This window comes from Chinchilla lanigera, unplaced genomic scaffold (genome assembly GCF_000276665.1).
Source record: "Chinchilla lanigera isolate Chin_1 unplaced genomic scaffold, ChiLan1.0 scaffold00004, whole genome shotgun sequence".
Classification (NCBI taxonomy): domain Eukaryota; kingdom Metazoa; phylum Chordata; class Mammalia; order Rodentia; family Chinchillidae; genus Chinchilla; species Chinchilla lanigera.
Genome location: NW_004955405.1, coordinates 30,984,380 through 31,010,342, shown reverse-complemented (window position 1 = coordinate 31,010,342; position 25,963 = coordinate 30,984,380). Strand labels below are relative to the sequence as shown.

Below are 25,963 nucleotides of genomic sequence, written 5' to 3'. Positions count from 1 at the left end.
AGGAGACACCAGAGCCTGCTCTCACTTTCTGCTCTCTCCCTCATGAGGACACAGTGAACAGACGTGGCCCCTGCAAGCCAGGAAGACGCCTTCGCCAGACTCTGGGACTCTGGCAGCCTGATCATGGACTTACAGGCACCAGAACTATGAGAAATAAATGTTTGTTGTTTAAGCCGCTCAGCTGATTACAGCAGCCTGAACTAAGATAATAGTGTATTAAGAAATGAAGGGCTGAAAGCATTTAAAAAACCAGTATTTAAAGCTGGTATCTACGCTATAACAGAACAATTTCACTTCCAGGTCTATAACCTACAGAAATAAGTACACATCCTGATGGCCAAACTATTTAGAATTGCCCTGTACTGGAACCAACCCAAACATCCATCAGTGTTAGAATGGATAAATAACCTGAGATGTATTCATATAACACATTACAAAACAATAACAAACGTGAGCGAACTACTGCTGTGTGCATGTGGGTGAATCTCACAATTGCGCTGCACAAAAGAAATCCAACATGAAAGAAAGCATTCTATATGCTTCTCTCTACCACAGTCAAAATTATGATGTTAGATATTTGGAGAAGAAAGAGGGGTTAATAATTAGGAGAGGCCAAGAGAGGGCTTGGACTTCTTGAACTGGGTGCTAGCTAGAGGATGTGCTTACTCTTTGAGAATTCACCAAGCAAAACACTTAGGCTTTATTCTCTTTTCCATAAAGAGTGATATTTTCAAAAAAGGTAAAGAGTAAATATATAAATAAATAAAAGGAATCAAAAATGATGTATCCTTGTTAGTAACAACCTAAATTTAACATTCAGGAGAGTGCCTAACATTCACTACTATTAAGTGTATAACTGAATGAATGCTCAAGTAAGTTCTGTCTATACCTAGGTCACCACTGTCCGCATCAGGACATGAAGCATTTCAAGGCCCTGAGAGCTTGTCACATCTCTCTTCACAGGCTGTAACCACCCATCCTCACCCAGACAGAATCATTTCTCTGACTTCCATCCCACTGACTACTTTTCACCTCTTCTTGTGCTTCATATAAATGGGTCATACAGTAAGGAATTTGGTATCTAGTTTCTTAGGATCAATAGAAAGTCTGTGATGTTAACTCATGTGGTCCTGCCTACCATAGTTAGTCCTTTTTATCACTAGATTGTAGTTCATTGCATGAATATACTACAGAAAACTGCCATCCAATAAAGGAAATGTTGATACATGCTACAGTGCGAGTAAACTTCAGACACATTACGCTAAGTGAAGACGTCTACTCAAAAGACCACATGGTCTATGATCCCATTCCTAAGCATGCCCAGACAGGCAAATTTATGTAGACAGGAAGTAGATTTACTAGTTGCCTAAAGCAGGGGTAGAGGAAATAAGAAATGACTACTAATGAATAGAAGGTTTCTTTCTGGGCTGATGAAAATGTTCTAAAATTACATTGTAGTGTTGGTTGCACAACTGTAAATTTACCTAAAACCATTGAATTCTGCACTTTCAACAAGTAAGGTACATAAATTATATCTCGATAGAACTTTTAAAAATTGCCTCAGATTTTGAATGTAGACATTAACGATTAAATGTTGCTATCACCCCAGCATGCTAATGTGATGCCTAGGTACGGCCACTCTTGGCAATGAAGTCCAGGGCTCTCACCTGAAGCCTTCTAGGACTGCAGAGCCCAGGCCAAAGGGCCCTCCAGTGCCTCTGTCCCTCACCCTGATGCCTCCTGGGAAATCACCAGGTGCAGAGGTGACCTTCAGGCAGAGAAGACACAGTTGGGAAGATGCAGAGGGCAGGTCCGGCTCCTGGGAGGGCTGTCTCCAACCTCTTCAGACAGGCAAAGGGGTGGTGGGGAGGAGGCAGGTCAGGGAGACAGACCCCCACCTCCACCCTGGGGTTGTGGCTGGAAATGACCTCTTGTCATTTCTGAGCATTAGCAGCTAAGTGATTTTTCCCTCTACTTCAAAACCCCAAGGCTGTTTTCTAATACTGATTTAGACGCGGCCTTCCCCAACCGGAGAAAAAATGGAGAGACCTGGAATTTCTCCTCTGGCCTGCTGCGTATTGGTTATCAAAATGTGCAAGGCTGCCTCGCAAGCACGAAAGGCTTAAAGCTAATCTCCTTCAGGCTGCACCCGCAGTGAGAGGGACACAGAGCAGAGCCAGCACTCGAGAGGCCCCTGACACAGCTGTTCAGCCAGCTGTGTCCCGCCGGCCACGACGTTTAGACTGGAGGCCTCCTCCTACCAGTGTCCAGGACATCTTGCGGGAGGCTGGGGTCTGGACGGGGCGGGCTGCGGCCAGCAGGCCTCTGCAAAGGGTCTCCAGTGAGGATTCCGAGCTCCGCTTGAGCTCTCCGAGTCTGCGTTATTACCCACATCCTTTCCTTTCCCTTGAGCCAGTCATTGTTTTCTGGCTGATTTTTCAATTCTCCTCCATATTTGATGCAATTAAAGTAAATGCTCTGTACAGGGGCCCCCTTAGCAATTCTGAGACACCGCATTTATGAGAACGTTTGAACATAGTTACAAAATTCCTTCCCACAAAGAGCTGGATAGGCTCTGTTTCCAAGCCAATAAATATCTTTTTATAAAAGGAAGCTGGTGATTCATTCTGGGTAATTGTCAAAGAATGAATCCCAAATGGGTCCCGTTGAGTGTTGAGCCAATACCCTGCTACTGTCAGACGCTCTGTTTTGCCAAAAGCGAGCACCCTTCCTCTATAATCACAAACACCACGGATGGGCCTCCGATAAGGAGCGCTGCCAAAAGTTCAAATGTCTTTTCAAGAGCTGGCAGCAACTTGCTGCTGATGTGGTGCTCAGGCATTAAGACAACGTAGATGCAGCTTGCACCAAGGAAATTTTACTCTGAAATTATCTTCCAAGAGCCAGTGTAAAAGCATTTTATTAGTGGATGAGTTATGTGTGTGTGAACGTATTTCTAACTTTCACAGCTGCTCTAGGGCTGGAACATTTCCACCCCATGTGATGCTTTAACACTAATATAATGACAGAAATATAATTTACTGATGTTTGGGGGGTAAAAGGTTTCTGCTTTCTATTTTGCACAAGTCCAGCTGCTGCTGAGTTCAGGACACAAATGCCGTGGAATCCAAAGGGTTAAAGACATGATACTGGTGGTTCCATCCGAGGAGCTCCAAATGCTTCCCGACCAGTAACTCATTAATTGTCCCATCCTCCCGTGAAGCAGGGAGCATCCTCTGGGCCTCTGTTTTAAGGATGAAAACCGAATTAAATCAAGGAAAGATTAATGTCACTAGATGGATCTGTGGCAGGAATGCTTCTCCAGCCCAGAGCAGAAGGAGTGCACATGGCAATTTCAAATTAAATTCCTTTCACTCTCTCGGTGTTCCCAGATTCACGGGGAAGAGGCGCCGCCCCTCCGATGACGTGGATGATGACGATGAAGATGAAGATGACGATGATGCCAGCCCGGCGGGGATGCGGCGGGGATGACTGGAGACTTTCCTATCATCAGAACTGGAAGTGGTGACCCCAAAAGGAAGAAAGGGGCTCATCCCAGTCGCTTAAAGCCACTCCTAAAATGAATCTGCAAGTGTGAGGTCTCTGCATGGCAAGATGCTATCTTTATGGTGTAAATTGGAGATTACCCCATAAAAACAGAGGTTGAACTTTTATTTAACCTTATAAAACTGTCATTTCTGGAGGTAAAAACGGTCAGTGACTGTCAATTTCATGTGGCTGAGCCTAAGAGAAATACTGTAATTTTAGCTGAGTTTTATGGAAAATGATGAATATGGTCTGAAGATTGCACTACTTTTTCCTTAAGGAAAAAAATCTGAAAGCGCAATAATCCATTCAAATTACCACATGGAAACTGTGGTATCTCTCGTTCCTGAGGCTGCCTTTCTCTAAGGCAGTCGTACATGAAAAGAGAATTCTACTCCGCCAGCACCCTACCAACACCGCTCTCCCTCCGTCGACTCTTCTCCCTCAGCTCCTCAGGCTGGGGCCTCTCGGCTGGAAGCAGAGGAAAAGGGCAACTTTCTCTCAGAGCCGGGGGATGACCTTGTTCAGTCCTGCAGCGAGGGGGGCGTCAGGACACCTCCACGGGCTCACACGGCTCCACACAGGCCAGGGTGTCGAGGACTCCCAGATCAGAGAGGCCCGGAGAGCTCCCACCTCTTCACTGTTTCCTGGAGTCTATCCCTGGGGCCAGGAGAACATCCGGGAGGACAGATGGAGACACCCGAGGCGGGCCTCCCTCCTGAGGGAGCTGGAGACCCACAGCCTGGATGTGCAGCTGGGGCTGGCGCTGTCGCCTCTGAGACGTCTGAGAAGGCCCCTCTTGTGACGAGGGGAGCCACCATCTTCGAGGACCGCTGCCCACAAAGCACATTAAAGGAGACAAGAAACCAGGACCTGTTTCAATAAACTCACAGCCAGGAGCTTCATCATGAGTTTTGCAGAAAGGGGCCCTTTTGAGTTTGACATCAGAGAATGTTAACGAGCAGGTATTTATTTCTGGCCAGGCTGCTTTGAGGCTGGAAGCAGGGGCTGAACGCCCAGCTGTGAGCAAGCTTATCCCTCCGGCCCTGAGCAGAACTAGTTCCCCCGGTGAGCCCTTCTGTATCTGCTCCTACCCTTGGGGCATCGATGAGAGGCCCTGTCTGACCTCAGGCAAGTTTCTTAGCCTCTCTGGGCCTTGGAATGGGAATAAGAAGACCAAAGCAGTTGCTATGGCAAAAGCCCTTGAAATAGCCCCTTACAGAAGCAGTGCCACCTGCGTTTGTTAAATATGGGCAGGCTGCCAAAGACATGCTACTGCAGCAGGCCGTTCGGAGATGTCCAGTCCTTTTGAGGGCCAGAGACAACACAGAGCAGAAGGACCATGGACCTTACGCACAGGACCCTCTGGGACATCCCTAGGAGCTACACGCCTCTTGAGTGGTGACTGGTGTCGGTGGGACATGCCTGCAATGGCACACGCCTGTTACGAGCTGTGTCCTCCCACCACACAGTGGTTCATCACATTTTCTGCCTCTCAAATCCTTGAAGCTCAGACTGCCAGGTGCAATCTGCAGAGGAAACTTCCTGCCACACAAAACACCTATCTGCGCCCACAATGCCACCCCACAGCGAGGTGTGGGTGCCCCAAAAGTCCAGCAGAAGGTCACCGGTGCAGGGGAGAGGAAGGAAACCTGCACTGCAGAGAAACCAGCGCCACAGCCTCTGAAGGCACGAGCTCCATGGCACAGCCGCCCCAGACCCGACTCCCGAGCCCTTAGAGCAAAGGCACACAGAGCGCAGCCGCGACAGGAGCACTCGGGGAGGGCTTAATCATAGGGGAAGGACGCCTCTGGCGTGATGTGTTGGTAAAGACATCAGCTCACTTAACCTCTCGTCTGTACAGGACAGAAGGAGACCGGTGCCCGCAGTCACCCTCCTTGGTGTTCCTCTGATGGCAACTGCAGGAATAACGGTGTTTGCTGGCCAGAAAGCGCAGGGCTGTTGTGGTCACACACGGAGCCAAGACATATGAACAGTGCCAGGCGCTGGCTGCCGCTGCTATCAGCATAAAAGCAACTGTCACCGTGCTGGGTGTGGCAAGGATGCCATCCATAGGTGACAGGACATCACCAGCAGGTGGGGGCTCCGGGGGCTGCATGTGGCCCATGAGATGCGTGTTTCTCTTGAGCCCTCCGATCTATCTAGAAACTAGTTCTAACACACAGAGACCAGCTACTATCTACTCACCCTAAGGACAGAGCGGGCCCGGGAGAAATGGACTCATGCCCCAGCAGCAGGGACTTTGTTTAGACAGGAGGAGGAACTGGCCGTCACTAAGGATTAACTTTAAAACCTAACTAATTTGGTCTAATTGGAGGGAAGTAAGGATGAATCACTTAGAACTCTGAATTAGCCCCTATTTTTAAATGAAATATAGTTTTTTGCTTTCAAGTGCATGCCGTGACTCAAGCTAGGGCGCTTTAGTAAATGAATAAGAGTGATAATTAGCATCTTGTCTCTTTGGAGGGGGAAGCAATGCTTAAGGAGAAAATTTTTCTTTAATGAGAGAGCAAAAGCAAACTTCAGCCCAGCCCTGTCAAATTATTCCCAATTTTGAATCTGCAGAGGTGCTCGCTACTAAGCAACTTAGGTGCAGGCGGCTGAGGGTGGTGGTGAGCACTGTTTTGGAATCAGGCACTTAAAAACAGGGCTTTGACATGACCCAGGCTTAGGAGTGCAGCTCCGATGACCTCCCAGCTCCCTTCAAGCTCTCTGCGTTTATTTGCCTTGTGGCTTAGCTTTTTAAACATAAGGAGAATCCTTTAAGCCCTCATGTCCTAGTCTTGTCATTTATTACCACCGTGCAGCGATGCCGGGGTAGGCGGCCAATAAATCACTGGGATGGGAAGTGACTACAGGCCGGATTAATTTCATTATCATCCTTAAGCAGATAGGTGTCTAGCATAGCCGATGTCTCCGAGAAGAGTGATGTCCTCTCTCTCCCGACAGGCCCTCCCAAGCCTCGCAGACAGCTGTGGTGCGGCTCTTTTCCCTGCCAGAGTGACCTGTCCCGCTTCCCTGCTGACGGCAGTGAGCGGGTGCCCCTCGTCAGGAGGGGCTGCTCCATGCCACAGGCTCACAGGGTTGGATGTTAAGGTGGCCCAGAAGGATCACCGAGCAAGGGGGCGTTGGTGCTGGGTCCCTTCCCAACACCCACACAAGCTGGCCACCCAGACACAGGGAGAGCAGGACAGTCTCGTGAGTGGAACCCTGAAATTCAAGCGATGCCATTGTCAGCCCCCCGGAACACTTCCACTCCCACTCCTTCCAGTCCTCAGAGCAGCCCCCCAACACCCCATCTTCCTGGGCCCAGGAAGACACACTTTCCAAAGCCCTCAGGGACTTTATAAAACCCCAAGGCTGGACTGACTGCTTCGGAAAGATGATTCCGGGATGGAGGCGCTTGGGCTGCAGGGCCCTCAGCACGGGGCCAGGCCGTGAAAGTGCAGCTTCCGGCAAGGTCTCCCCCGCAAAGCCACAGGCTCAGTACCCACAGCAGCCGATTCCCAGAGGGGCCTGAGACCTACTCAGCCAAAGAGCCCAAGGATGGGGTGTTCTCTGCTGTTGGCTGTTGTCCAGAAAGCTCAGCTCAAACAGTGTCAGCTTCTTGCTGGCTGAGGGTGGGCCCCAAGTCCTGCCTGGTACAGACCCATCTCCTGGGCCTTCTGAGCACGAAGGTTTCCTTCTCTGTCGTCCCCATCTCTGGAAAAGCACTGTCCGCTCCCCTCCCCAACCTGAGCCAAGTCCATGCACAGGACGGATGTATCTCAGAGCCCCGCCTGCCCTCCCAGCGTCATTGCCCGCCCCAAACGCTCCCACAACTCCCCCAGGAGGCCTTCTCGGACGAGTCGCCCTCTCCGGGCCTGCACCTCTTCGATCCACGCCTCGTGCCCCCACAACCCCTTTCTGAAAGGCAGATCTCCCCCGCTTAAGGCCCTCTAATGGCTTCTCACTCTTCTTGGGGTCTGATGCAAACCCCTCGAAGCTGGACAAGCCCTGAGAGACCTGCATTTCCTCTTCTCTGCCCTTCCTCTGTGAGAAGCACTGCTGGGTAAGCCAGGCCCGGAGCCTCCATGTACCCATCTGTAAAGTGGGGTTCCTGACTCACAGGGCTGCCGAGGGCCAGAATGAACCAGAATAAAGCGAATGCTCAAGGCCGCCCCTGGCCCAGAACGATAGTTCCCTGAGCTCTTTTGGCTTTCACTGCTGCCCAGGTGCCTCCTCAAGCTCGGGCGTCCGGAAGTCCTCCTGCTAAGGCCGCACCTCCCTTCTCTGTGGGTGCCCTCTCCCACCTGGCTAAACTCCCCGCGTTCCTTAGGTCTCTGCCCTGCTGGACATCCAGGTCCGGCATAAAGCGCTCCCGGGTTCCGCAGGCACCTGCTCTCTGCCCCTCTGCGGGAGCTCAGTGAAGATCCAGATACGGCTCTGGGCACATCCCCGCCTCCTGCCTCGGCAGGCCAGGCTTCTCCTGGCACTTCTGTGTCGCTGAGAAGTCACATGCCCTGTTCACTGACCTTAGCATTCACCCAGTGTGAGGGTCAAGAGGCTACAGGAAGTGTTGCTGAACGCTGCAAACAGGAAATTAAACCCTTCTTCGGAAACGAGGGCCCTGCACAACAGGCTACAAGGTCTAGTGAGAACAGCGCACAGCGAGACGAGGCCCCGCACTCTGACGCTGGTTGAGCATCAACGCCCTCGGCACGCGGCCGGCACGCGGGCGTGCGACCGTCCTCAGCTTCCAGCCTCGATCAGGAGGGAGCCTTCGGTTAGGGGAACGTGACAGTGGTTCCTGGGCTCTTCTGAAGGGGCAGCCAAGGAAGAGTCTGTCCCAGAGAGGCACAGTCTGCACACCCTTCCCCCCATAGCTGGGGTCCCAGGAACCATCCACTCCGATTAGGACTGGGGATGAGGGAGGCGCTGCTGGGGCCACGCCATGTCCTTACCTCGTAGTGGCCAATGGTGTTTAGCTTGGTGATTCCATCTTCAAGAATCACAGAGGAGCCGTCAATATCTAGAAGTTCTTTTTGTCGGGTACCCACCTGAAGCTCTGAAAAAAAAAGTGGAGGTTGGGATATTTTTTCACTTTGAAAATCACAATAAATTTTTTGTTTTTGTTTTTGAGGCAGGGTCTCGCCGTGTCACTGAGGTTTGCTTCCAACTCATATAGCTCTGGCTGGCCTCAAACTCAAGACCCTCCTGCCTCAGCTGCCTGAGTACTAGGATTACAGGCGTATACCACCATGCCCGGCTCAACAAAAAATTTTCAATACTACATGTTACTCTCAGAAATTTTGTTTATTTTTAAAAAATTTTTATTTTTCCAAAAATTTTTTTATAAATAAATGAAACTTGAATAAAAGGGTAAAGCTTTGTGAAAAAATAGGGAGATATATCACCCAGTGTGGGAACCTGAATTTTGTTTGGGGTTTGTGTTTAAGGCCCTAACATGTCAGACTGCTTTTCCCTGGGGCTTTTAAGCCAAAGCTAAGCCCAGAAGTGAAGCCATTTAGGGTAAAATCATACATTCTCTGAGGGATTGAATGCTTTAGAAAAAAAAAAGGCCCCATGTTCACGTGTGTGCACACAGGTTCACCAACAGAAGCACAAAGGGAGTGGCCTCCACACGTCTCTGCTCACACACCAGCGGCCCAGGTGTGAGCTCCCTGCGCTCGTGGCTGGCTTGTGCCCTGGCATCAGAATGTGGCCGTAGTTTTGTTATTTTTTTTTTTCTTTTCTTGAACCTGCAGAGTGTGTTACAAATTACTGTGCTAATATTAGCCTGTCACCAATGTTTAAAGATAATGAGATTGCACAAACAGTTTTGGACTTCTGATTTCTTTTTAAAAATCTGGTCACACCAACCCTGCGTCCTGCATGGCAACCTTTGGCCAAACTAAGTGGCTCTGCCTGGCTGGATGGCAAGTCTTTCCCCAGTGAAGTCAGGCCCCACTGCTTCCTACTGACCCAGGTGGTGACACTGTTTACGCCGTTTCTGCCCCTTCCTGCTCCTCGGCTTGTGAGCCTCTGCTGTAAGAGGTCTGAACACGACTGCTTTCAGGGTTAGAGTTCAGGACCACTTTGACTGGTTTCTGAGGCTCCGCCTCAGTCTCGCCAGCCTTGCAGTCATTTGGAAGATCAGCGGCGCACAGCCGGTAGGTCCCAGTCTACCGCCTGTTCTGCCCTCGCCTTCCCACTCTAGGAGGTGAAGACCCTGGAAGGGGACAAAGACACCTAGGGCAGCAGCACAGTCTGCTGGGCCGTCTTCCCTGTAGTTTCAGGCTGGGTGTGCCACGTCCTTTGTAGTCAGAGTAAGACATTTGCCAGGCATGTTCAAGGCAAGGAAGGTGATGGTCAGGGTGAAGTCCTGGCTTCCTAGCTGAGGCTGCCCCTCTGATCCCCTGTCTAACCTGATGAATCTTCGCACTGCCCGTGGGCCCATCCAACGGAAGGAAACAGGAATGAGGTAGCGGGCGCCCCGGTGTCCACGAGGCAGGTCACCCAGAGCCTGCACATTTGCAGGGTCTTGCTCAAATTTCCCGGGCCCTGCCTCGAGGCTCTTCTCAATGGCCTTTTCAGGAGGTCTGGTTGGAGGGGTTGGATTATAATTGCCTGCTTAGTGGAGGCCCACAGCTGTACACGGAGGGGAGAAGAGCCTTGTTACGCTGCCTGTCACTGCCGCGATGATCCTCTTCTTCCCTGCCCCATTATCCGCTATAAAATCCCACGGCAGTCTCCTGGGAGGCTGCGCAGAGCTCAACTTTAAAATGTTGATGAACATTTGAGTGGAGCAGAGCCCTGTTAGCTCGCTCACGCATATGCTCTCCTTTGCAGTGTACCAATAGAGCCCGAAAATGAATTCCTGGCAGATGCTGCTTCATGTCGGGGGAGGACGGCAGAGGCACTTAATGCAGGACGCGATTAGCAGGGAGGAAGATGACCTTTCCAGCAGGCTGGAGTTAACACTCAGCGCTGAGCCGCCCACTAATGACACGCGCGGTATCACAACAAACAAATCAGACGCCAGCGTGAGAGGCAGCACACCCAGGGGCGCAGGGTTTACACCTTTTGGTACTTCCCGCTGCAAGGTGATTCCATGCGGTTGCAGGGTCAGTCATCTCACGAATCTGATTTACAAACATATTTTTAAAAAGGCATCTTTGAAGGGTGATCTCTTCCTAAGAAGAGTCAAGATGCTCCTGACAAAACAAAGCGGTCCTCTGGCCCTACATGTGGCCTCTGGGAGCAGCCTGGGCCATCGGAGAGTCACCAAGCAGAAGCTGACACGGGGGCTGGCAGAGACAGGGTTCACCAGGGGACTGGGACAGGTAGGGACCGTGTCGCCTTACCAAGACCGATCTCGTTGAGCTGAAGTCCATAAGGAGAGCCATTTTTGCTTAAGAAGGCCTGGAAAATCTTTTCTTTGGCTTGGCCTATGGTATCACAGTCAAGAACATTGACTGAAATATTCCGACAGACATCTGCACTCTCATTTTCTGGGATTTTTTCAAAGACGACGTTTAATGCCTGCAAGAACATAAACAGATTTTCAAGCCTATTAGATAACGGAGATCTGAAAGGCATTCACAAAAAAGCACAAACCTCGGCGAGTCCCGCTAATACCCGCGACAGCACGTTAGCAAATACTGTATCGCAGATACTCCTTTAATCTTTTCTCCCTAATCCATTCTTCTCAGGGATAATGGGAAGGAAAACGCAAAGTTAAAACTCTCATTATAGAGCAAGTATTGAGTAAGTGTATCTGAGGGGGAAATGTATATACACATAAATATTCTAAAAATGGCGGTTTCTAATTTCATCTTCCAAAAAAAGAATTGGAAAGGTTCCACGGTAAATGAGGGCAGACTGGTGATTATCTTTTTTTATGAACAGAACCACAGAGTCCCAGAAGTGAAGTTCCAGATGACAGGAAAGGTTACGAGGTCTCCGTATTGATCACACCAAAGAGGGCATGTTTTAATAAGCAGCATTAATTACGGTAACATTGGTCTCCCCCTTCAACACCCTCCGTCAGATGGTTCTGAGCCCTCATTAAAATACGGAGATCCCACCCTGTACTATTATTCTTGCATTAATTACAGCTCGGTGCCATTACTTAACGCCCTGTCGGCGGAGCGTTCTCTGGAGCAGTGAGACCTCACCGCCAGGCTGAGGCGGAGGGAAGGCCTCGGTGCGTGTGTGGGGAAACACAGCACCAGGGCTATTTCAAAGCCAGTCTACAAGCAAGTTCAGGTTTACTTTGTCTAAGAACAAATACACAGATCTCCAGCAGCAAGTGTGACCGCCCACGGGTCCCGGGGGAGGCGAGCAGGGAGGCGCGAGGGGTTTTCCGCGCCGGGTAACACGGTTCACTTTCCGCACCTCGGTGATCAGTGAGTCAGTGGGAGGGGCCTGCTACCGTGTGAAAAGTACAGTTACGGGATGTTGTTGAGCCTAAGTTAACGAAGGAGTGTGAAATGATCAAGTAATGGGGATGTTAAGCAATAAAAACGCAAATGAGGAGTGGGGTTCCTTAGGACTGTCTCAATTGTAAAATGCGATAATGATTATACTTGCTTTTTTTTTGAGACAGAGTCTCACTGCGTAGTTCAGGCGGGCCTTGAACTCACTATGGAGCCCAGCCTGGCCTCGAACTCGCGGTGATCCTCCTGCCTCAGGCTCCTGAGTGCTGGCATCACAGGTGTGCACCACCATGCCCGGCTGGTGCCAGGTTTCCCTCATTGCTATGGAGACTGAGTGAGATAAGGAGCCCAAGGGCTGCCGGGAAGGACTCCAGAGTGGCCGCTGAGAAGCCGGTGACTTTTCCACCCACCACTGACCAACTGGTAACTCGGTTTCTTACAAAGTGGGAACAACTGTGACTGCCGCCCGAGGGTCCTGTGACTATGGCCTGAATGAATCCTTTCTGGCTGATGAGCTTGCGGGACACAGGACTTCCGGACCCCCGACAGGGACCTGATGCTCTGAATGCTGGGCGGGTTCTCAGGCCACATCTTTGCTGGCAGCTGTGTCCCTGGAGCGCTTAGTCCCTGGGCCTTGGGCGGGAACAGGGCCGCCAGAGCTCTCTGAGGCCTCTGCCCTGGATGACTCCCAAAGCCCCCAGCTCTGGGGGGTCCGATCACAGCAGGGTTAAAGAGAAGGCACCACCCGGACAGCCTGTCCTTTGCCAGGCCAGTGTCCTCTCCGAATGCCCTACATACAGCCAGATGAGATTCTCAGCACTGCGCGGCTCGTTCAGCCCAGCATCGCTGCAGCTGGGTGTCTGTGAGCCGCCATTCCCGGGACTTCACAGAGAAGGCGCCGTCGCAGGCCCTGACCAGCCAGGGAGTCTCAGCACTCAACCTTGGGTTTCCCAGCCTCTGCAGCCACCGAAAACACTTCTCTGCTGCTGATAAGCCCCCGAGTTTGCTGCAGTTTGTTAGAGCAGCACGAAAGGCTAAGACAGATGCCTGTCAGCCCCTTCCATCCTGTTTATAATTGCAAGAGGAAGCTCCGGTTGGACGCTACCCAAGTGACTGAGAGTGCGATCCGGGGCTCACGGGTCTCCAGGCTGAGGGGCGAGCTCAGTCTGGCCCCGAGTCTGTGTCCTTGAATGCAGTCACCCGCTGGCAGCAGGGTTCCAAAGCCCCTCTGCTCACAAGCAAATCCAAGGCCTACGAGGCAGGAGCGGGCCGGTGCGGGATGAGGTGGAGCATGTGCCCACTACACGAGCCTCTGAGGTAAGGCTTCCTGCCTGAGGATCTTTAGTGACATGTGTTGGGACCTCAGGGACTGGAAACACGCCCCCCCGCCGCCCGGTGCTAAGTGTGTGCCCCCCTCAGCTCCAGCGCATTTCTCTTAATCCTTGCAACATCCTGGCGAAGGAAGCTGAATTATCACTAGCACCTGCATTTCAGAGTGAGGAAACTGAGGCACACAGGGGTAAGTCACTTGCCCTGAGGACACAGTAAGTGGCAGAGTCAGGAGGCGAGGCCTGGGATTTGCCTGACTGCAGGGTGAGCGCTGTGAGCCACAGGGCTGTGGCACCTCGCCCCGTCACCGCTCCTCGACCTCTTTGCCCCGGCCCCCGGGAGGCCCGTCCTGGACACGGCGAAAGGCAGAGTCCTCAGGGGTCCCACACACGGGGACCATGGCAGGCACACAAATGGGTAATGCTCCTCTTGTGCCCGAGTCCCCCTCCTGGGGACAGTGGCAGGGCTTCCATGGGGCTTCCAAGACAGAGGACTGGAAACACCTCCTAATCAGAGCCGCAGCACCCCAGCCGCTGTACTAGTTTTACAAGTATCTGTGAAATAACATCATGCTATTACCTAAAGGGCACTATTGTCTTTACCAAAAACACCTCTTCACAGGCAATAAACGTTCCTAAAACATAACCAGAAGGGGAAAAAAAATCTTAACTGGATGTAAAGTAATGTAAATCTGCCACTGCCTCCACAGCTAGATGGGTGGAAAAGAGGTAAAGTGGCATTTTACCGAGTCCACAGGGAATTCCGAGAGTAAATTCAGACACAAATTGATTTGTGATCATTTTTTATGCTGCTGACACTTAGCCCTCCAAGCGCGGTTTCCTACGGTGTGTGGGGAGGGCTTGGGTCTGCCCACCTCCTAACGGCCCCCCAGGCCCACTGCTGGGGGACACCCCCACCCCGCCTCCCGGCTGTGACGGAGCAGCTGTCGGTGTCACCTCAGAGCAAGGGACGGCAGGGCTGCCTTCAGCCACTGTGGCCCATGGAGCTCAGGGAGCCGGTCTTCTCCGTGCCCCCTCGGGCTCAGTGCCCGGGTCCGGGCTCTCAGATCTTGCACCCTTCACCGTGAGGCACACCTGTGTCACCTGGGGAAGCGCTCCCAGAGTGCACTGGGAGCAGAGCAGAGCGCTCCGGGCAGACCAAGCCCACAGCGCCAGCCCTGCTCCCTGCCGGCCACGCCGCCTCCTCTGAGCCTGTTCCTGTCGCCAAGGAGCGACACATCAGCACGGAACGCTAACCAAGACAGCACACTGAGGAGTGCTTCGGACGCGCCAAGCACCGCTTCAAGTGGTGCGTTCGTGCATTCGTATATACGGGTTCATCTCAAACAGCCCACAGGACGGAGTCCATGAGTTTTACAGATGGGAGACAGGACACAGAGAGCTTAGATACATTGTCTGAAGTTGCCCAGGACCAGGCCCCTCAGCTCCATGTTCTTAAGGCCCTGAGAGCCCGCCTTCCAAACTCTGAGGGTGTTTTATGAAAAGAACATAGCCCAAATCTGCAGGATCGTGTTTTACTTTCATCTATTTATTTTTTTGGTTTTTTGGTTTTTCTCCGGTACCGGGAACCGAACTCACGACCTTGCGCATGCCAGGCAGGCGCTTTTGCCGCTGAGCTAAATCCCCAGCCCCTCGTGTTTTACTTTCAATACCCAGAGGGCCAAGTGCTGTAAACTGTATGTTGGTCTTCTGCCCAGAATGGGCTCTTCTGTTAGGAACTGCCCCGGATCACCCTGCTTCTTTGGCACGATTGTGTCAGCAAAGCTGACCAAAGCCGCCCTCCCTTCTCTGCTAACAGGAGCCAGGCATCAGCAGCAGGATGGAGTGTTGGTGGTAACCCTCTTCTCCTCCTCTACCAGAGCCCTAGCATGTGACCAAGCTCTATCTAGCCAATAGCACATCTACCCCAACAAAAGGGAGAGTTGTGCCCGGGGCTGAGGCAGCTATTTTGTGAGCAGGAGGCAAGGCCAAGAGGAGCCTAGAGAAGATGCACCCAAGTTCTGACAGCGCTGAGCGTGTGCAGCAGCCTGGGACCTGCTGACCTCCACACACTGCGCTAACATGCAATCTCACGCTCTAGGGCCTGTGGTTCCCATTTTCTCTTTCTCACAACTAAATATACCCAAACCAACGGGGCTCACTGTAGATGATGAGGTGGACGAACTCGTTTGCAGACACTCATTTATTTCATACCAGATGAATGCAGGGCTTCATAGCTGAGACCAAGTGGGCCTGGCTCTCATTCTGCCTGGGAAATACTGGCAGACTCGAGCGTTGCAAGAGGTGTCAGCTCTAGCCAGGGGTCACTCTCAGGGAGGGAATTCAGGAAAGCCGCATGGAGAGGTGGGGGGGGCACAGACTGGGCTGCAGCACATGAGGGAGGCCTGGATGGGGGACGCTAGGCTCCCGCTCAGCTGGTGGGCAGCAGCTGGGTGAAGCGGCTGGCAGGTCAGGAAGCCCGGAGAAAGAATCCCACTGCCTTGGGCAGAAGGGAGGGTGGAGAACTTCCCCCCACCGCCTGCCTGAAGCCCCTAGGACTTGTGGGTGAAGCAGCGCAGGCTGCGTGGCTCTGGGTTTTTTTTTTTTTTGGTTTTTCTCCGGTACCGGGAACCGAACTCACGACCTTACACTTGCCAGGCAGCGCTTTTGCCGCTGAGCTAAATCCCCAGCCCCTAGGCTCTGGGTTTATAATAGAAATAGCCAGCACTTACTGAGCACGTAGCACACAGTGGGGATGAACTTGCGAATTCTCACCCGTCTGCGGCGGGTACTATTATTAGCCTCATTTAACCGATGGAGAAACAGAGACAGAGAGGTTTAGAAACATGTCCAAGATCACAGAGCTGCTGGAGGGGTCACCATGAGGGTACATCGGGACACTTAACTGCGAAGCCCCAGTGCGGCTCCACGGGGATCTCAGTTGGTGCCGTGGGCAGAGGCAGCAGGGCGCAGACAACTGTGCAGCAGCCCCAAATCTGAGCGCCCCAGGCTCAGGCACCTCCCTGGCCTCGTCTGCTGAGCTCTGCCCCTGCTGCTGCGGGTGGCGAGTGACCATATTCTGTTATGTGGCAGCCCCTGGGAAACTTCCTGAAAAGACAGCTGGTGACCGGCTGTGCCCTTTCCACAGCCCTGCATAGGGCTATTCCCGAGGAGGGCTGCAGAGGGCAAGGATGCCGGGAAACCACTGGCCCAGACCGGAAGGGGCTGGCCCTTCCCAGCTTGTCCCAGACCAGCGTCTCTGGGGGAGCTGCTCAGGGTTATCAGTTATCTCCTGCCCACAGCTGTCCACTACCTGACACGGAAGCGTCGCCACTTCACATTTAACAACCACATAAACACACAGGTGTTTAAGAAACGCTTTCAGCCAGGTGTGATGGCGCACGCCTGGTCCCAGCCCTCAAGAGGCTGAGGCAGGAGAATCATGGTGAGTTCAAGACTGGCATAAACTATGTGGCAAGACACTGTCTCAAAAAAAAAAAAGAAAGAAAGAAAGAAAGAAAAGAAAGAAGGAAAGAGAGAAAGAAAAAAGGCTTTCAATAATGGTGCATCAGCTAGCCAACCCCACTCCGTACTACCCCTCATCAATAACCAACCAAAGCCAGTGCAGAAGGGACACTTCCGGCTTAGTGGACCTTACAGGTGACAAGGAAAATAGCTCTGTCAAGAAAATCTGTGATGAAGAATGAGTACTTCTTCCACGCAGCTGGACGTGTGACACACAGTCCTATTTTCTGACCTCGTCACTGATGTCCAAGCTTTGGTTTTATCGCTTGCTGTTTGTTGACTGGGAAACAGCTCGAAAGAGGCTGAGGTGGGAGAATGTCTGCAGTCACACAGCTACCCCGCCTTCAGCCCTGACCCTACAGCAGCGGACAGACAGCCACGTTCCTCCTCGCTTTGTCTGTCCCCAGCGTCCCTCTGCAGGATGTGACAACTTCAGCAATTGAGAACTGAGCAGGTAAGGCTGTAGGGGCGGGAGGATAAGCCAGAGCCATCTTCCCGGGAGGGCACCTGGCTCCCTCGTTAGATGCCCTGCCACAGTCTCGGCTCAGAAGGGCAGCATGTGGCCACATCCTTGCTGGAATGAATCCCTTGGAATACACAGAAAGTCACTGCCGAAGAATTTATCACACACCGGCAACTTCGTCGTAAATGGCCTTGGAGCAATAATTGCTTTCATTAAATAAAACCTATAAAATATATTTCTAATTGCATTTCAGGGCCAAATGAAAGTCAAGGGGAAAGTCTGGTTCTTATACCAAACTCAGCAAAGCTTCTAAGTGTTTCCAAGCTGGACTCATGGCCTAGGACTTCTCCCTGCTAGCCCGGGCACTCTGTGCTTGATGCCCATCCACCGTCCTTCCTCCGCTCCGGGTTCCGTGACCCTCAACCCAAGACAGGCAGCCCCAAGCTTCCTGGATGAGGGATGCTGCTCCCCTCACAGCACAGTGGCGGGCAGAGGAGACTGTAAGGGGACCCTGAAGCTGATGAACCAAACCAAAAATTTCACCAGTGTTCTTCCATATCTTGCTAGCATTGTCCATGCTAGAATGAAGTGAACAGAGCTCACTTCTGAATTAGGTAAAAAAATTAGCTGATTTCAATATTTTCAGTGGTTTTGTTTTTTTGTTTTTGTTTTTGTTTTTTTCAAAGAGCCCCACGAGTCCTAGATCTGTGGAGAGTGACAAAGCCTTTGCATTGCTGTGTCCAGACAGAAAGAAAAGAGGCCAAGTCTTTCTGGGCTGGTAAAGGGGAGGACTCCAGTTCATTTTCTCTATTACATCAAGCCCTAGATTAAGGAAGGGCTGGCAAACTTTCTAGAAAGGGCCAGATAGTGAATATGTAAGGTTCTGAGGCTCTGGTGTTCTCTGTTGCCACTACTTACTCCAACAAGGTAACAAGAGAGCAGCCACAGACAACCAGGAAATGAATGGGCGTGGCCATGTTCCAATAAAACTTTATTTATAAACATAGTCAGGGGGCCACAATAGGCCCACGAAGAGTTTGCTGATCTCTGCTATAGATAACAGGTAGAAGGCAGACTTGGACAACAGCAAGAAGACAAATCAAGAAAACGCTTTTCATCTTTGCCATGATTTGTAATGAAAATTACTATTCTCTGAAAAGTATAAATATAAACAAGGATTCTAACAATGAAATAAGGGAGTCCCATCAAGCCATAGAGAAGAAAATTAAATACTTTTGTACTCTGATAACTAAATTATTTTCTAATTCCAAGATTACAGACGTGAAAAGAAAGAACATGAAGAGGAAAGCCATTTAAAGCACTCATTTAAAGTTAATTTTTCATTTTCTACAGCTTGCCATCAACTAGGGAATGACTTACCTAACATGATTATAAAAAATGGTTTCACTCTTTGATCAGGAAGCTCTGAACACTAACTATGAAGTTAGTAATGGTTTCGGTATTATTGCAAGTCATAATGGAAATGATTTTCACTATGGTAGAAAGAAAAAGAAAAAAAAAAAGCTCAAGAATTGTTAATTAACTCCACTGTTTCTCCACAAATGCTAGGAGTATTAAAAACAAGACTGCTGAAGTGCAAACATCAGGATTTAATGAACAATGGGATGTAATTGAAGTAACGGAGAATGACTTAATCGGGACAGTGGGTTGTTTAATTATGGGGATAATGGATCTTCTGTGAGGACAAACTAAATGGAACAGAGGAGTTGGGGAGATTGGGGAGAGGTAGAGAGAGGTAGGGAGAGGTGAGGAGCACGCCACTGGGCAGCACCTAGATGAGAAACTCTTCCTAGGGATCGCCAGCACTGTGTTATATATGAAATATTTTATTACACATGGTTGTCCCCAAATAGCAACCACTGGGGAAAAAGCCAGGCTGGTGTGGGCTGGCACAAAACCTTCAATAAATCATAATGGACGCATCACAATTTCTGCAGGCATGTCCCTGTGCCTTTTCAAGAATTTCTAATAATCTTAAAGACTTTCTTATAGATATGAGAATGAGTGCAATAATATGTTTGTCGGAACACTGTTTCCCAGGGTGCCAAGATACTATCTCTCCAGTACAGCAGATTGGCAAGCTCATTTCCTGGGTTTAAGAGTTCAAAAAACCATTTCTCGCTTAACTTTGATTACAAGTCAAAGTCCTCTTGCTAATTCAGCACGTCTGCTACGGGTTATTGGTTTTTCTCATCTCCTCTTGAAAGGGAGGAAAACGTCCTTTCTCTCATGGGTCCACCTTCCCGGAAGCGAGCTTCTCAGGCCTTTCTCAGCTCCTCCAAACCTGTCTCCGCCCTGAGATCCTGCTCTGATGCAAGGAAAGAGGGCCTGCCACGCACCATCCACCTGGCCCAGCCTGCGACAAACAGCAGAGCAGCAGCTCCTCCTCCTCGCCTGGCTGTCAAATCGGAAACCCCGGGTACTGAAGGGTTCTAGGGTTCTAGGGTTCCAGGTGTAGACACGGCCTCCCCACGCTAGTGTGAGGCAGGAAGCTGATCTGGGGAGGCCTGGCCTTGCTGAACACCAGCCTGGGAGCTGGGTGGCTGGCTGCTTCTGGAACAGAGGATGAGCAGCCCCGCCGGGCTTTGCTCAGACTAAGACAGAGGGATTTTCCTCCCAAGATGCAAGGGACAAAGCCTGACTCCCCAGAGCCCGTTCGTTAGCATAATGATTTCATGCTGAAGAAATTGGCAGGATGTCTTTATGTTCTCGAGAACACCCCACACACCTCACGAGCACACATCCTAATCTTGGAGGTGTGAAACCTAACTTTTAGGTTGTTACATGAGCTGCCGAGTTCCTGAGCATGTAGCCCAACAGGACTCTGGGGGCTTCTTCTCTAACGTGTCCCTGCCATGGCACCAGGGTTTGTCATTTCAAGTTGCTCATGTGGCTGTTCTAAATTTTTTCTCTGATTTTCCTTTCCTTGAAAGAATTCACACACACACACACACACACACACACACACACACACGCACACACGCACGCACACACACAATCAAGGTTGTTCATCACACCTTGGTTTTCAATTACACAAACCACCCTACGCAAATTTAGCAAAGCAAGACTCTAAAACCACTGGGTGTACAGCCTGGGAGGGGGGAGGCACGCGGGACAGAGGGGAGGAGCGGGGAGAGGAAAGGAGAAAATTAGAAATACCATGGCTCAGGCTGGGGAACATGCCTGAAAGGAAATGAAAAATCTTAAATTTTTTATATTGACCTTCTGCTAACATTTTGTCACACAAGCTTAGACAGGATCCTGTGCCTTCTCTCCAGCTTCTTGTGCAGTCACCCACCGTGAAAGGGAGGCCGAGGTAGGTCCAATAAAAAGCATTCAAAATCACTCTCAAAGGCAAGGGCCCTAGAAACACGGCCCACCCCCTTTCCAGCCTTGACTCTATCCACCGGCAAATCCGAATTTGAACAGGGAGATGTGTAGGTTTAATTTTCCATTTCCCTTTTCCCCAGGGGGTTTAAAAGGGGAAGAAAAAAACTTTCAAGAGTCGACACGAATTTCTTCAACATCAAGTAACATTTTGATGATGAGCTGAGTGCTAACAAATCAGAAACACATGGTCTTAATTGACTGTGAAATAAATAATGTTTCTCAATGAAAGGGAGAAAAAAGCGCTCAGATGTGAAGCATTAAACAGCACTCAGACCTCAAAAGTTGCTTCAGGGCATCAGACTTCTCTCCCCAGTCCCATTTCCCTGCCCCGCCTTCCAGTCTAGGTTCAGTGTTGTCATGAAACTGAAACGTTGCTGGATTCCCCTGACCTACATTCATTCGCAAACATTCCTCTTTGGGGACTGTCTTAGTCTGTTTTCTGTTGTTGTAACAAAATACCAGCCTCACTTGAGGCTGTGTGATTTATGGAAGGAAAGCGCCTGATTTAGCTCTAGTTCCGGGGGCCCAAGAGCATGGCACTGGCATCTCCTGGCTTGGGCGAGGGCCACGTGCGGCGAAGGGAAAAGGTGTGGCACAGACCTTATGTCGAGACTGCAGGAGACAGGAAGCCCTCTGCTTATGAAACCTACTCCTTCGGGAAGTGCCTGTGAAAGGGCAGGGCTGGTGACCCGAATAACTCTTCAAGGTCCCACCCGCCGGCAGTACAAGTGCAATGGCAATTCAGTGTCACCACAAATTTAGTGGCCACAAGCTCTATCCACAACCACCTCAGGGAGGTTTGGAGCTTCTGAAAATGTCTCAGAGTAAAAGCCTGGACATCTTCCTGGTTAGGACCAAGGGCAAGGGCCTGGGTTTGTGGACAAACCAAGGAGCAGTGGAAGGAAACAACAGTCGTGGGTGCAAAATTCAGCTTTTGCTCTCCAAGATAGCCGGCGGGGATCCCTGAGCTGGATGCACATCAGAATTGTCTGAAAAGATTAAAAAATGCTTCCATGGCTGGGCTCCGTCCCCAGAGACCTGATTGCAACAGCCCCAAGGGAAGGCCCCCGGCACTGGTACATCTACTAGGGGGCGGGGTGCATTTTCAACTAATGTTCCATGAATAAAGTTGACATAGCACTCATGCACCAGGTGATGGTTTAAGTGCTTTGTGCAATCCCAGGTCTTTTCATCCTCGCCACATCCGGTGAGAAGGGCAGGTGCCACAAGCATCATCTTCATTTTACACCTGAGGGGACTGAGGCACAGAGAGGTTTAGAGGCTTGCCCAGTGTCACAGAGCTACCCAGTAGCAGAGATGGGATTCAAGCCCCCTGGTCCAGAGCTTGGGCTCTAAACCCATGTACCAATGGCCCTCAACCAGCATCACTGCACTGGGGAGCGCATTTCAGGCCACATCCCAGGCCACATCCCAGGCCCGCTGAAGCAGAATTCCATGCCACTGCTTGCTGCTTAGCAACTGGTGCCTAACAATGGGCAAATGGGACGCACACAGAAGTCTGAGGACCCCTGCACTGCCTCAGATGCAGATGGAGAGATCTCTCAGCTCCGCTTCCCGCCCCTCACACAGTGGCATCGTTAGTGGAGGATGAGCTACACCTCAAATCGAGAACTGGAAACAGCTCATCGGTGGAGCCTTCTCCCAGCAGACGACATAATCAGACCGCGGTCCACAGCAACGTGGTGCCTTCTCCAATTAGGTAGTGAATTCTTGCAAGATGACACCGCAGGACTCGCATCCAGAGGAAGCCACAGGACTCTCAGCTCCTCAGTGAGCAATACCCAAACCCCATGGTAATTTTTTCCTCCCTCTCCACTAACAAGATGGTAAAGGAGCTCAGAGTCTCCATAGAGCTAAAGATCAAATTAAAACACAGCAATCTCCTCCCCAAGTCTATATTCACAGAAAAGCTTAGAGAATTCATAAGTAATTCTGGAGATACAGTACTCGCCATGCAGGGCTCCCTCTGAAATACCTGAGTATTCCCTAAATTGGTCTCTCTTTATTCAGGGAAGGTAGCAGGTGGGTGGAGTGGGAGTGGGTTAAAAGGAAGTTCTCCGATTGTGAAACCCTCCAGAAGCCAGGCCGTCATCTTCCTGCGGTGATTTACAGCATTCCTCTAAAAATATCTATGAGATCACAGCACATTAAGTGCATGACACCAAACATTTGTAACTAATCCATGAAAATAAAGTAAGGGCGTCTTGTTGCATGGGGAACGCAGTGGAATTTGTCTTGCGTTATCGTTCTAAAATAAGACGGCCTCAATTTGGATGAAATATATCTTCACACATTGTCTTCCCAGAGCAGGGCCATTTGAGAAATTCTGATTGCAATTACAAGTGCTGAATAGGGAGTACTTTGCATTTCCTTTGACGATGCTGAAAGCTATAAGCAATCCTGATATTAAAATCTTTGGAAATTGATGAGTACCTCAGGCATCGTTACAATACTTTCTCCCCCAACCCAAGTAATTAAAACCTATTATGTGAGCACGTGTTAATATTTTATCAACTATTGCTTTTAATTAACTAAACGCACGAGGCCTCCGAGGTAGCCAGGGGGACGAAGCAGGAGGATGTGGCTTCATTTTAAGTGACCCCCTCCCCGCCCCCGCCCCACCGCAATCCCACCCAACCTCTACTCCCGCCAGATGTATCTGTGCGTCTGGCCGGGGCGCTTTACGACACACGTACCACAGTGCTGAACTCGGGAACCTGCCATAGCAGCCAGTCTTCATTTAGGGTGTACAGTGCTTTGCAGGTGATGACGTCTACGGGCCCCTTGTTTATTTTCTGGTTCAGCGTCGTCACCAGCAAGTAGAAGGGCTCTCCAACAGTCTCCTTGGAAAAGATGCCAAAGCGACAGTCAGCTTTCCCCAGAACCCACTGTACTTTCCAGAGAATTAAAGTTTCCGTTTATGGCAGCACGACAGGAGACAGGAGGCAGTGTTTTCTAACAGTCAACATGAAATTCCCCAGAAAGCACTGTATATATCGCTCCGCTTGGGATTGGGCGCGAAACCCACGAAGCGGCCTCCTCTTCCCCGGGCACAAGCACGTGCACGCATGCGCACACCCGTCCACAGCGCCCCGCCCCGTGCACTATTTCACGTTTACGGGGCTCTAGGGTGGAATAAAGCTTCGCCTGTGGGCTGGTACCTAAGGACAGTGCGTGTATGCGGAGAGTGAACCTTTGTTTAAGTGTTTAATCACTTTTTGCAACCCCCCAACAATGGCATTTTAAAAAATGCGCATCAGCCTTGGCAACAAGGATGAATGGAAGAACGTTTTATCCATCACCTAAAGAGGATCCTTTTTGATGTTAACAGCTTTTCATGAGGGAATCGACCGTGGGGTGGGCGAGGTCTGTCGCTCGCCTTACACAGACATCTACCTCCTGCACAGGTCCACCCTGCCCCTCGTGGTGCTGGCCCACAGAGCTAGTCTGGGGTACTATAGAAAGGTCCACATCCTCCAAGGCTCTGGCCCGACATCAGGCCCATCCTAACGGCTCCAGTTCCACATCTCTGCTGCGGGCACTTTTCCTGGACAGGTGCCACGTCCTCTGCTGTTACGAATCTGCCTCGGATTTGCAGCCGCTACCTGTTGCAAGGATTCTGAGCAGCTCCGGCGCAAGGGTGTGCGCGTTCTGCCTCCTCCCAGGCGTGTGGCCCCGGTCAACTAGAGTTCTTCGGAATCGTCAGCCTTCTGTGATCCACAGACGTCAGGCCAACACGGGGGTAGTGGGTGGGGTGGACAGGAAGTCACAGAGCCTCAGTAAGGATGAAAGGCAGCCACGGGGCTCAGGCTTGAAGCCCGGTTTACAAAGTCAAGCTTACAGTCAGCACTGCCTCCATCTCCCTCCCTGCTCCTGGGGAGTACGTCTCTCCTTCAGGTCAGGACAGAGGAGGATGTTCAGAATTTTCCCAGATGGGAAATCTGGTGAGACTAGTGCGTGACATTTGATTCTCATGGGAAACTTCCTTCACTTCATGGTTTACAGACTGTCCAAGCCCTGCTCCTCCCTGCACCCACTTCAGTGAGGTCCTGACCACAGACCTGTGGCCTCACTTCTCTTCCTCCAGTACAGATCAGAGGTAGGGCTGAGCACCCTGGGCACGGGCTGGATGGGCCACAGAGGTGGGACTGGGGGCCAGAGGGGCTTTCCTGGGCCGTGTAGGGAGGGATTCCTGAGTCAAGGGCCCCCTGGTCAGGAATTCTCCAGAACATAGCCAGACTAGATGGTGACACCTGGTCTTACACTGCGGTCCGGACTTCCTGGTTCTAACCCTGGCTAAACATCATCAGAATCCCTTGGATGCTCCTTAAGAATTCAGATCGCTGGGCCCCACTGGCCCTTCTATAGACCTATCTGTGTGGGATCGTGGAGAGGAGGCCTGGGCATCCATAGTTTTAAAGCCTGCCAGGGGGATTCCGACTGGCCGTCTTAGAACGCCCCAGAACTACGGGGTTTCTTTGTGAGCACCAGGTCTAGGTGAGTCACATCTGCAGGGGACGTGACTCCTGTCCCCAAGAGGCTGAGCTTGGGCATGTAACAGACCAGCCCTGACGCTGTCTTCTCCCATACCCTGGCGCTGTCCGCAGGGGCCATGGCACTTGGGCCGAGTCCCCTCCTTCTGTGTACCTCACCTTCCCAGACACAAAGTGGTCATAAAGCCTCTGACCTCACAGGACTGTCAGGAGGTTGAAAGAGAAACGGTGAGCAAAGCTCTTAGCATAACGTCTGCCACATCCAAAAAACGGCCTCAAGGAGCGGCAATTACTAAGTAATTTTTCCCAGCAATCCTTGGACCCTTGGAAGCGGAAGTTACCCATAGGTGCCAGTGCTGCCCACTCAGTGTCTGTGGGACAAGACAGAAGGACTGGGGTAGTCAGTGTCCTGTATTCCCTGGGGACACCTGGTTAGGGGCATCAGGGCCTCTGCACCAGGAGGAATTATTCCAGTGAAAGTGGAAGTATCACCGACTGGCTGGGTGCCACTTCCTCCTGGGCGCTGCGCCGCCGCCTCGCCACCGGAGTGCTCCACACGCTCTTGAATCAGCACTGAGAAAGCTTGACCCAGAATCCTTTGCTCAAGGGGACTGCTGGGCTTGGTGCCCGGATCTTCTGAATACCTCACCCTTTTCATGCCTGAGAGCCGCTCTTGAGAGCTCAGAGTGACAATCAGAAGATCCCAGGAGACAGAGCTGGACAGGAATCTAAAAC

At 51.1% G+C, this 25,963-nt stretch overlaps 1 protein-coding gene across 5 annotated transcripts in view; it reads right to left on the bottom strand.

Annotated features, from left to right (window-relative positions):
• Positions 1-25,963, bottom strand: part of Plxnc1 (plexin C1) — a gene marked incomplete at its 5' end in the record, with an annotated part of 138,671 nt that overhangs the window by 13,605 nt on the left and 99,103 nt on the right. For 3 of the 5 annotated variants that reach the window (XM_013518393.1, XM_005374690.2, XM_013518395.1), the window contains 3 exon segments: positions 8,511-8,614; positions 10,914-11,091; positions 23,432-23,578. In XM_013518393.1, the coding sequence (XP_013373847.1) occupies positions 8,511-8,614; positions 10,914-11,091; positions 23,432-23,578 (429 nt within the window). 5 annotated transcript variants of the gene reach the window in all.